Genomic DNA, 12340 nt, shown 5'->3' with positions numbered 1-12340 from the left:
CGTGTACTACTACTACCTATCACTACTACTACTTCTACTGCAACGACTACCACTATAGTGCATGTACAAACACAAAGTCAAAGGGACTGTTGCTAGGACAGCAAGCACACTTAAATTTTCTCCCAGATGATATTAGACAAGCCCCGTCTCTGACCACTTTTAAGTCAAAGCTAAAAACATTCTTATTTTACGCTGCCTACTCTACCCTGTAATGGCTAAAAACTTATCTTTTCAGCTTAGCTTTTAAATAACCTTCATTTTAACTCTTTCTGTTCAGGATCCCAACAGAGCTGACACAGGCAAGTACGAATTTTCATTCGTCTTGTCCAGGTAATGCTTACTTGCGCATGAGTGAATATTATATGTGGGGGGGGACAGAGCTTTACCCTGTATGATTCTCATCCATCTGTGGATGGTGAGGTTTTTGACCAAGAGGAGAATCTATGATTCTCGTCTACCTTAGGCAGTGAGATCTGACGTAAATATCAGATCAAGAGTAGAATCAGGAAGGACAGGGGAAAAGAAAATTACAGAAAAACATTTGGGTTCACTCACAATGTGCATCTAAAAGTGGGAATATTTGTTGTGTTCTTTCATCCTTCTATCTCATTTGATTTGAACTGCACTAGTTTAAGTCTTTTATCTTTTGTATCTCGTCTGTACTTTTGCACTTTTTAATTGTAAATCTTTTACCTTTACTGTATTTTTATCACTCTGTATAGCACTTTGAATTGCCCCAGTGTATGAAATGTGCTATACAAATAAAGCTGCCTTGCCTTGCCTTCAGAAAATGTAGCTTTTTCTAGTTGGAACACCAGTTTTCCATAAAACATAAAAGAGCTGTCACATGTCTGTTACCCAAACCTGCACCTCCTGTTCTTATGTGATTATCTACGCTGTTTTGTGACTTTCAATTCATGTGCAACTTATAGATTATGGCTTGGTTTTTTGATGAGCATGACAATTAATAATAATTGACTGGTAATCATATTATTGTCAAATGTTTTTGGGGGTTTGGGGTTGTTACTAAAGTGTTAAAGTGTTGTTAAAGTGACTGGACAGACTTATTAAATCACCTCAAGAATCATCACCACCACAGATAGGCAATATTTTCAATGTATTATTTTATTATTATTTCAACCATCATTTTGTAGATGTGTATTTTGTGAATGGATACAAATATATTTTTGCCCATTTCTGCACCCCACCACATTAACATCTAGTGTACAGCATTGACAGTGAAATCACAGGAACAACACCAAGGTTACACAGGCCTACAGCTTTTGTGAAATAGGAGGGACTACTGTAAAATTGAATAGCCTCATGTGAATTTAGAGGCTTTTGAGCCGTTGCTGTGACAAGATTATGTTGCACTAATTAAAGACTAAAGACTTAAAGTTATTTGATCCATCTGGACTATGGAGTCAGGTTACACAATACCAGTCGGCAGTTTTACCATGGTTGAAGACGCTTTCCATAGACTGCTATTGAAAGTTTTGACCGAGAAGAATGAAAATCTGCTAACTATTCAACACAGGCAATCTGACTGATATGCCAGCGGCCACACACTGTAGGCTGCTGTTTCTGTCAAGTCACATTATTTACACCACCATAAGCCATGTCATTGCCTAATTTCATTACAAAAGTTACAATCATTGAAAGTCAAATTACCTGGCAATTTATTTTACAATACAATTAAGTGATTACTTAGTATTTAATAGGTAATTATGGGGAGACTATTGGTACAAAAAGGTAATTATCTGTAGTTAGTAATAGGTATAGTAATTACTAAGTATTTACTAGGTAATTATGCAGTAATTATTGGTACTTATTAGTGGTAATTACCTGTAGTAAGTATTTTCAATACAGTAATTACTTAATCTTTACTGTACAATAATGCAGTACACATTAGTACAAAAAATTACCTGTAGTAATGTTACAGTAGTTACACTAGTTACACAGTAATAATCACTATATAATAATTACTGCATACTGTAAAATTAAGTGTTTTTGCCCTGTTTTCTGATCCCGCGGCAGAAGAGAGACGTTCTCTGCGTTTCTTTTCTCGTCCTCCAGCTGTTGGTCACTCCAGGTCCCAGGGGAACAAGAAGCTCTCGCCCTCCATCTCTCCTCTGATGACGGATGAGAATCGGACCTCTTGCTCCGGGCCGAAATGGTTTTTCCAGTCCCCAGCAATGCCTGACACACACACACACACACACACACACACACACACACACACACACACACACACACCAAGAGAGAGAAACACAATATAAAATCAATGATGTCATAGAAAAGTGACAGAAGAATTCTAAAAATCATGCCAGACAAATACACACTCACAAATAGGCAGACACACAGAGACTGACGCACAAACAGACATTTACAAGCATCCTGGTAATCCGCTAATAGGACTGATCGAGCCTCACCCCTAATACCTAACCTAAGTTAAACATTTCAATCATACTAGAGTAACCTGATCAGTCTCCACTTGGTTAAAATTTTGATCCAATCTCTGAGACATGCATTCCATCCACTCAACAAATCAAAAGTTAAAGATTCAGCAGCAACTTTTGCAGATCCAGATCCTATCATGGTGTCAAGTAAACATGCAGACAGACAGTTGGAAAAATACTCCATCAAATTACTGTTACTGACTTGGCTTCACAGCAACACCAGAGCCATGTCTTTGAAGCTGTATGGAACTTCTTTTTTTAAATTCAAAATAATGATGATAATAAAAATTAGTGCCTAAATCCCCCCGTTTGCCATAAGTTGGCTTTTCAATGATGTTCGGGAAGTTTTTTGGGCACGGCCAGCTGTGAACTGGGTTGTGGCTATCAAGTGCAAGGAAGTCAGAGCAACAACAACAATGGCGGAAAGCAGTAAGAAACGTGAACAGTGTGGCAGACAAGACCTGTTCAAAAACATTGCTTTTTTATTGCAGATTCCCTGTGTTGGGTCTGCTTCTTCCAACACCTGTGGAGGCTTTATGGATACTGGTGGCCTCAGCCTCGACTAGTTAGACTGCTCAAAATGAGTGACAGGTTTTGGGGTGAGATTTTGACCATCTGAGGAAGAGGAGGAGGGAGGAAGTCGGGGGTAACACTTCCTGCCTCAAGGCGAAAAGTTGCATATTGTAGCATTAGGGGAGTTCTGCCAAGGAAATCAATAATGCCCTGGCTGTTCCCTGTGCTTCTTAATTGGATTTTCCATAATTTAATCACCAAATACAAATTGCAGGAGAGTTGTGGCACCTATTGCTTAGCAACAAACGTTTAGGGTCCTTACTACCGTTACATTGCAAAACGGGACACAATCAAACAACTGTGGATTTGGGCATGGCATGCATGATGCACACAAAAAAAAATGTCTGTCTCAACAAGTCATTCAGTCTAGTAATCAATCTTAAAGTCTTGCTTGTCTTAAAACAATTGAAAAAAATCTGCCAAAGGTTGAGATAATTTTACTTGTTTCCAATGCAGTTTTCAACTGCACACTGTTGGTGCATATCATCGCAGTCAGTCTCACAAACAGCCTGTTTCCCTTTGGTTATCACAAATTCAAAAATTGATCTATGAATAATCTATTAACTGTAGCTTTCCCTTTCCTTTTTTTAAGATTTACACAATTTATTAGTTTGTATATAGTAGAGAGTGACAGGAAGGGATGGGGAGAAAGGATGAAATGTTTTTTCTTTCTACAGTCTTCTGTGTTGAGGCAGTTTCCTGAAGTTGCACTTCAACGATGGCTTTCAGCTCCTCTTAGGTATGAGAGGGGTGGAACCGTTGATTAGGTCTCCGCTGGGGATCTTTCATCTATGTTCATCTTACATATTATCACAAACCTCAAGATTAAGCTACTTTCTAGCTAATACTGTTACAAGGCTTACCCTATAATAATCAATTGAACACTGGGTAAATATCCCTTAAATGTGAAGGCCTATGTTCAGAGATGTTCTTGTTTGCCCATACAAATGTTTATCCTTTGCTTTCACCGTTCGCATTGGTGGCCATTTTACAGTGCAAACTTTTGCATCCTTCCTTGTGAGGCTATGTCCACCTGGGACCTGTCTTTAAAGTCTTAGCTTGTGTTTCTTATAAATTTGAATGATATGAATATACTCTGGCGTGATTCGGCAGTAGTGAGGACAGAGTATGTTTTTCATGTTAAAGGGATAGTATGGTATTTTGAACCCTGGGCCCAAATCACATGTTTTCCGTCATGATAGAAACCTAGGGGCATACGTGACAGTCTTTGAAAACTATGATAAACGTTTTGCAAAACACAACACTCACAGTATAATCATACTGTTACAGTATGTTATCTTGAAATTTTAAAAACATTTCTGTCAGCAGTTATCTTTGGAGACAGTGGCATTCTTCTGGCTCTCGTTTTTGCTGCATTCGCGGAGGGATATGTGTCTGGCAGGCTTTAAAAAATAGTTCCTATCCAAATAGAACACAACTATACTAACATACTGACACCGGTATGATTATACTGTGAACGTTGTGTTTTGCAAAACAACGTTCATCATAGTTTTCAAAGACTGCAGTAGAGTAGGAGGGGGCCGTCCAGTGTTACCGGAGCAGGCGGCAAGCAAAGTTATGGTTTCTAGTAATACGGATCAGCTTGCCCTTTAAGCAAGCGTGATGCTAAAAGTTAAAAACATTTCAACTTATGCAGAAGTCTAAACATTTTTCAACAGGTTTTCAGTAGTCTGGGGCCACATCTCCCGCTTCACCCAACTCTGTCCACCTAATGAGGGAAACACTGGTGGCCTCACCTTTCCTGAGGAATGCAGACTTGCTGGAGTCCATGATCTCCTGAGGGACCAGGGAGTAATTGGACATGGAGTTGGTCTTCATGTTGTTGAAATAGCAGTGCTCTGCTATCCTCTGAATGGCTTCTTCACTGAGATTACTGCCCAGGAAATCTGAAAAATGCCTTAGAGCTCCATGCAAGTCCTGGGAGAGAGGCACACATTATGTTAAGCAGCGGGTGTTTGCCTTATGTCTGGAATTAGTCTGAAACGAATGACCAGGAAGACAGAGAAACAGAATAGCACGCAGGTTGTTGGGAATGAGACACATAGGGTTGGGAATTAGGGAAAAATGTGTGTTGAAGTGGTACCAAGTTTTGGTTTTTATATTGATTTTAAGGCAAAAATCTTCAGTGAGTCTGATTCATATCAAGTTCGCATCTGGTCAAGGACAATTTTATTGTGAAATACTGTGTATCTTTGCTTTGAAATGTGCTGCTATATAAAAAAAGTTTATTATGATCATTATTATTATTATTGAAGAAATCAATGAGCATAGTCTGATCGTATATACAAAACAAAGAAAATCATTTACTTTACTGCATGGAAATTTCATTTTTCAATTTCAACTTTCATTTAACCAAGAAAGGTGTTAAATCTGCAGGGCAATCAGTCTACAGTCAACTATCACCTTTCAACTCAGCAATAATTCTGAAATCTGTAAATACTTTGTGCTCATTGTGCTGGACACTCACTGTGATTATCCTCCTGGAAATCAGTACAAACAAAGTCAGTCAGTCCTCAGTCCGTCCATGTAAAACCTCTTGATGTCTTGTGCATCATTTTATACACATTTCCATGTACTTCAGCTTGACATATTTGGTATCTTTGGAAGCTTTGGGATCTTGACTACAATTTAAAATAACTTCTGTTGGTATGAACAAAGCTTTGCTGCACAACATGTGTTTGTAATCATGGACCCACCAGTGGGGCCAGCAGAGTTGACAGGGTTAGCCAACTGGTCTCTATTCTAAAAAGGCAATTTGTCTTGTAAAACAATCAACGTGGCATTACAGTTAATTCATTAATGCATTAGCCTATAATGTGCAGAGTGTTGGGGGTTCCTTCTGACTGACTGTGTCTCTTACCTGGACCATTTCTTCATATGTGATGTACAGTATTCTGTCTCCCAGCTCTGTATGTCTCCAGCTCTTCACATGATCTGTCCATTTTCCAAACAGCACTGCAGACAACACAGTATAACAGTATAAAAGCAATCAACAAATGACTCAAAAGAAAATAGAAGGTAATTAACGTCATCTTTCTGTTCTCAGAAGGTCTCTAATTTTCATCATCCAAGATCTGAAAAAACATTCTTCTGCCCACTCAAGTAGCCAGAACTCGTCTGTGACGTGACCTCTGACCTTGTCCCTCCAGGAACTTCTCCATGAACTCCTGGAAGGTTCCGGGGTCGTCAAGGAAACTGGCCATCTTGTGGAAGTGGAAGGATGACACCATGACGTCCTTAGGGTTCCTCATTACATAGATCACCTATGGTACAGACACACAAAACACAAAACACAAAACACACAACGTAATTGTTACAATCTGTACCTCCACATGGGGTGATGGAAGGAGGATAGAAAAAGACACTAATACACAAAACGGGAAAAATAACTAATAGAAAATAAAAAACAAAAACAAATATACTTTACAATAGGCTGTTAACTATCTTAATTTTACTATAGGCTATTTAACAACCATTTATTTAAAACATGCTTAAAACTCTTCTCACCCTGTAATTGTTTGTGAGATACTGGAAGTATCTGGAAGTACTGCAGCGGTATATAAAAAGTACTTTTGCCCATGGAACTATTGAATCTAATCTGAATGACATTTGCTGAGCTGCCTCTTGTTGCACAGTTATGCTGATCCCTAACAAGATTAAAATAATTAGATAAGTAAGTAATAAGTAATAATTTTGTGAGTAAGAACCAGCTTGATTTGAGCAACTCTTTTTTCCACAGTAAGATAATTTAGGTTTTGAAAATGTGCCGCACCCAAATGGGTATGGGGCAGTAACTTTAATATAACCCTAATGAGCTTTGTTTTGGGCAGTCTGAAGTAGAGCCCTGCATTGGGATTGGGATCCCGCAGGTTCCGCGGGACCCAACGCAAATCTCGTGGGAGCGGGCGGTTTTAACGTTGCTGCGGGCGGGAGCGGGCGGTCAAAAAATAAACTGCGGGTCCCGGGATTTAACCAGAAGAATGGAGATGGAGTCAACAAATGCAGTTGAAAAGAAAATCAAAGCAGGTCATTACAATACCCAAGCAAAGCAAGGCAAGTCTGACATTTGGACAAATTTCTCAGTTGTCAGTTGTCACTAGAACGTAATTTCGCTACGTTATTACCGACAGGTGGGACTTGAGGACTGCATTGGTATTGGGATCCCGCGGGACCCAACACAAATCTCGCGGGAGTGGGCAGTTTTAACTTTGCTGCGGGCGGGAGCGGGCGGTCAATAACACACACATTGCAGGAGCGGGCGGTAATGGTCAGAAATCCAGCGGGAGCGGACGGGAGCGGGATCAAAAAAACAGTCCCGCGCAGGGCTCTACTCTGGAGTTAATTTTTAATAAATTGTGGAGAACTGCTCTACCAACCCAGCATAATGAAAATGGCATAGTCTTTTGGTCAATGCTTTAACTGTCATGACCTCCCCTGATAGATGTTTATCTAAAATACGCATAGGTAGAGCCTGTCCTACCTACACAAACAAACTTTGAGATTTACTTAGATTAGACCGGGAACCAAAGAGAATGGCCTCTGTTTTCCCTAAATGAGGGGAAGGTTTGTTGTCAGACAGCCAAGTTGCAACATTACTGGGAGATCCCTCCGTGTGGAATGCAGGTTGATCAAAGCAACAGTAAACTTTAATAAGGCAGTCAGGTTGGCTGGAGTCATCGCAGGGGGTAACATGCCTTGGTTTATAGTCAGTAATCTCCTTCAGGCCATGCCACGTTCCTCTGCTGTCATGGAGCATGGACCTTAGTCTCAAGATTGTGTTTATATGCAACCTTGGCCTTTTCCAGCAGCCTTGTAGGCGTCCTTGTCCCCACTCCTAAAAGCAATATTTTTCTTCCTGCAGAGATTTTTGACCTCCCTACTGTCCCATGGTTTGCTATCGATGTATAGTTACTGACTGGGGGCGCCCCGGTACTCACCCAGTAGAGGGCGTACCATTAAGGCTTTGTCCTTGTCGCAGCGGCACGGGTTTGAATCCAGCCCGTGCCCTTTGCTGCATGTCATCCCCTCTCTCAGCCCTGTCTCTCTACTGTGACTGTCTAATAAAGCAAAATACCAGTTACCAGTTACTATAGAAGAAGAACTGGGTAGTTAGCATGAGCAGCGATAGCCACCATGGCTCAACAGATAATGAAAAAAACAATCAACAGATAATCAACAATAATCCAAGACCCAGTAAAGGACACACTGTTTGATTGACAAGTCCTCTAAAGGACTTTAAAGAAAAATCTCAGCAGACATTACATTATGATGAAGGGAGATCCTATGTGTAAGCAAAAAAATATTAAATGCATTCCCCCTAATTTTGTGTCACGAATTAGTGTGCAAACTGTCAATGCTGTGAATACTGCAACAATCAGCTAAATGTAATTTTTGCTGGTGACTTTTCTACAATGTAATATGGTTTTCACCTTAAAAGACAATCAATATAATTTGCTATACCCATACTTAGGGTTTAGACCGACTTTAGACCAACTTTACTTTATACTTACGCTACCGATTACATATTTGAGTAGAGCTTTGGAGAGGTTCTACGTGTACGAATGAATCTGCTTTTTGACAGGGACTTCAAACAAAACTTCCACCCATTTACCTTGGCTTTGGAGCTGTAGAAGGAGGCGGGCATGAGGTGGTAGGGAAGGTGTGTGACCAGCGCCCGTGGCGACGGCAAGCAGTCCACTACCAACGCTGTTCTGGTCTCCTCCAGCCAGGGAACCCTGTCCCAGTTAGGAATGGTTTGGACTGGCGTTAGATCCCCCCCATTTAGCACCAATGGGAGGATCTCCTGCATCCAGGTTGTACCTGCAGACATGAAGAGGAGAGTGGAGAAAATTTGAAATAGAACACAGTAAGGTAGAATAACAAAATAAGTTGAACAGAACAGAATAGAGATTTAATGAGAAAAGTTGTTCTTGGTCTCTTTCATAGTCACCACAGCAACCAATCAATGGAGAACGTTACACTTCTCAATCTGAGAATTTTATGAGATCACATTGCTGAATGTTCACATTTGGCCTGAAAATGGCCGTTAGGCATCACCTGTGGCTGTATTTCTATGCGTAACTCAAGCCATGAGTTATGCATGGGCCTGGATCCCATTTTCATACCAATTGATTCAGACCAAAATCTCGTCAATTGCTTCTTGATAGAGCTACTACTGCTATCCCAACTGCAACATCAACAGATGTCATTTAGCAATATACCAATATTTGAAGCCAAATATCAGCACAAAATTGCAACAAATGACATGTTAGCTGAAACAGTACATTACGTTCAGCTCATACTACCTACCTAGTTTGGTGGGTAAATAAAATGTTCAGATGCTCCAGAACACAGGAAAAGACACTATGCATGAATCTATCTATCTATCTATCTATCTATCTATGTATATAGGCAATATATAACATATTGGTGTTAATAAATACATACACCTTGGGAGCAGCTTTCAGTGAGCAGACTCTACTGTTGTTGAATGTTTTGTTTCTCTGTCTGCCACCTGCTTTAGATTAGAATGAGCATGATTTTACACGCATGTTTTCACCACCTTAATCACGATTGGAAGTCATCCAAAAGTTATACAAAGAAAAGATAGGCTACACAGTGTTTTGTACGTCATCCTCGGCTTCAAGTTTTCCTTGAGGTATGTAGAGGTATAGCCTAACTCAGCAGGCCGCCTCTGAGTTTCATATGAAAAACATTCATGTAGGCCTACATTAACTGCAGAACAGCAGTACAATCTCTCTCTCCCCCCCCCCCCTCCTCCCTCCCTCCCTCCCTCTCACTCACACACTAGTGAATGAAAGTAATATAGGCTCTGAGTTCATGCATTGTGATCATTCCCCTGTCGGGGCAGGTAACATGCTGTGTAGCTGGTGAGAGAGACACTTAACTATTTGACTGCAGCCGCCCTGCTACCGTCTCCGTAACCTTGCAAGCTACAGACCTCTCTTAAGACCATGTTTCACTTTGATAGAAGATTTTCATTTTCATGTCCTTATAAGAAGGGCTGTTAGCAGGGCGACTGTGTTAGTGCCCTCCTACACAGTTCTTTTAATTAGACCTACTTGTCTTATTCATCTGAATGCGATATTTTTGTTCATGTCGGGCTGTAGAGAGGAGACAGCCAAAACGACGTCGACGTTAAATCTGAATTCCTGCGCAAACTTCAAAACTCTCGACGGAGTGATTGTCGTTTGGTATCAAATAGCCTACACGAAATGTTTTTCTTCGAAAGTCTTTACTTTCAGCCGGTATCACATTCCGGTATCACATTGGCACTTCCTACAGAGTAATGTGGTTTCAGTGGAAGACTGCAGTGCCAAGAGGGAAGTGTAGCTATATCACTTTTGCGTTGGCAGTGGTCTAATAAGCAAACACCAGTAGGTCACGGTGACACTGTCAAAAAAATAAAAAAGAAACTATGACTTCGAGTCGGTGATCAATACACAGCTACCAATATAAATATTTAGGCTTCAGTTTCCCCTTAGATATCTTCACATAACATGCATCAGTTTGATACTACTTACTGTTTACTAATAGTTACACATGATTTGATGTTGCATCATGTTTAATACGCTACTCTGAATTTACATAATAAAAAGTTACAGTTGCCGAGGCCTAACCTATGTCTGCCTATAACTGAGAAATAAGAGTTTTAGTCAATCAATAGTCAATTCCAATGAATAATTATAATACCCAAACAACAACAACAACAACAACAATAATAATAATAATAATAATAATAATAATAATAATTATATACGTTAGCTATATATAAGTTGAGAACTGGGCTTTATAGCCTAATTAGATAGTGCATAATAGAGTAAGTATAATAGGCTACCTGATTTGGGGTATGTCACCACAAACACATCGGTGTCCTTCACGAGGAAGTTTTCGGCGTACTTCAGGCTCTCCTCGGAGTGAGCCACAGTGGGCATGAGAAGCCCGTGGTGCAGCAGGTACCGGCCTGAGGACATGGCTGTGGCACCGGGGAGATGCAGCGTAGGCAGTCGGTCCCGCACCTTGCTCCAGCTTCCTCCCTGAGGCGACGTAGATATAGTTTCTCCGGTCGGTACTTAACTGACGTACAGTCTGTCTTCCGGAGTCTCCTCTTTGACAAACCCCGCCCGCGAAAAGACAAAGGACAAATTAGTCCAAACAGGACAAATTGGTCCAAAGATAAATCTCCATAGTTTTTAGATGCGAGTAGTTTATTACTTTAGTTTTTTATTTGACAATTCACTTTAAAAGGACAATTCCATGGTTGCAACACCAATGTACATGCACAATTAGAACATCAAGGATAACACAAAAAAGTCACAGGACTTATTTCCATTGTGGTCCTTGTTGTAGTTAGATGAAACTCGTGGACTCGTGCCAAGTAACTCACTCACTCACTCGCGTCCTCACGGCACAGCATAGAGAATAGACCTAATTATAGGATGATATAAGCCCTAATAGCCTATTTCCCGCTGACATTTTCAATCGGAAAGAGATGGATAGCTACTAACATTGGGTTCTTCTCTCAAGAAGAACAAATTCTTATAATGAATAACTGTCAGCATTACAAAACATAACCACGAAAAGTAAAAGTTGTTTCTGCTTCCAAGGCTAGAGGATTACTGGAGGAACTGCCCCGTCATTAGGACACAGTGGGCATATTTTTCATTGATACAATAGTTTGTGGACACAGGCTGTAAAAAGATTTTCTATTCATAAAGTCGGCCATATCTTCTTCGGGGCTGTGAATATGAAATAGCCTACATTGAACCAAACACTGTCGGGAATCCAATTAAAGTCAGCGCAATTAATATATGCAACAGTAACTTTCATTAATAATATGGTCAGTTAAGTAACCTACCTGCTATATCTCCGATATAATAAGTTATCATGGAAAACAACGTCATTCTACTGGTCTGTAAACACGTCGCCCTGCGAACAGCACTTCTTACCCACCAAGCACCAGACGTCCATGGACGTTTTTTTTTGGGCTAAATCTGGTCGGCCCGTCATGGCCTTTATTTAGCCCAAAAATAGCCGTTGAAAATTTGGCTGTGTTTAGTCCGTCTGATTTGGTCCAAATTTAGCCCAACCCAGTGAGCATTTGTCCTTTCAACGACCTGAAAAAGACATCTTTTCAACTTTCAATTTTCAACCAAATCTCAACGTTGTTGAGACGTCTGGCAAGCCGTCTTTTCAATGTCTTTTCAACGCGTTTTTGTTGGGTGGATACTGTCTATTAATTCAAAAATAGCCTAACAGTTTTCAGT

At 40.3% G+C, this 12340-nt stretch overlaps 1 protein-coding gene across 2 annotated transcripts; it reads right to left on the bottom strand.

Annotated features, from left to right (window-relative positions):
- Window positions 1-1099: 1099 nt before the first annotated feature.
- On the bottom strand, window positions 1100-12340 carry sult2st3 (sulfotransferase family 2, cytosolic sulfotransferase 3). 2 transcript variants are annotated; one of them, XM_071525599.1, is made up of 7 exons: window positions 11932-12340; window positions 10912-11181; window positions 8665-8873; window positions 6190-6316; window positions 5914-6008; window positions 4790-4970; window positions 1100-2199 (listed from the first exon to the last, which is right to left on the bottom strand). In XM_071525599.1, the coding sequence occupies exons 2-7, from the start codon at window positions 11045-11047 to the stop codon at window positions 2084-2086; spliced, it is 864 nt and encodes a 287-aa protein (XP_071381700.1). In that variant the 5' UTR covers window positions 11048-11181; window positions 11932-12340; the 3' UTR covers window positions 1100-2083. The 2 variants fall into 2 exon arrangements, with proteins under 2 accessions (XP_071381700.1, XP_071381701.1); XM_071525600.1 differs by lacking the exon at window positions 11932-12340 and having other exon boundaries at window positions 10912-11277.

The sequence above is a fragment of the Centroberyx affinis genome, unplaced genomic scaffold (assembly GCF_046629955.1).
Source record: "Centroberyx affinis isolate AG114_WGS23_722 - 3 ecotype Tasmania unplaced genomic scaffold, CSIRO-AGI_Caff_v1 ptg001306l_1, whole genome shotgun sequence".
Taxonomy (NCBI): domain Eukaryota; kingdom Metazoa; phylum Chordata; class Actinopteri; order Beryciformes; family Berycidae; genus Centroberyx; species Centroberyx affinis.
Note: the sequence above shows the minus strand (reverse complement) of the source record. Positions and strands in the feature narration are given on the sequence as shown.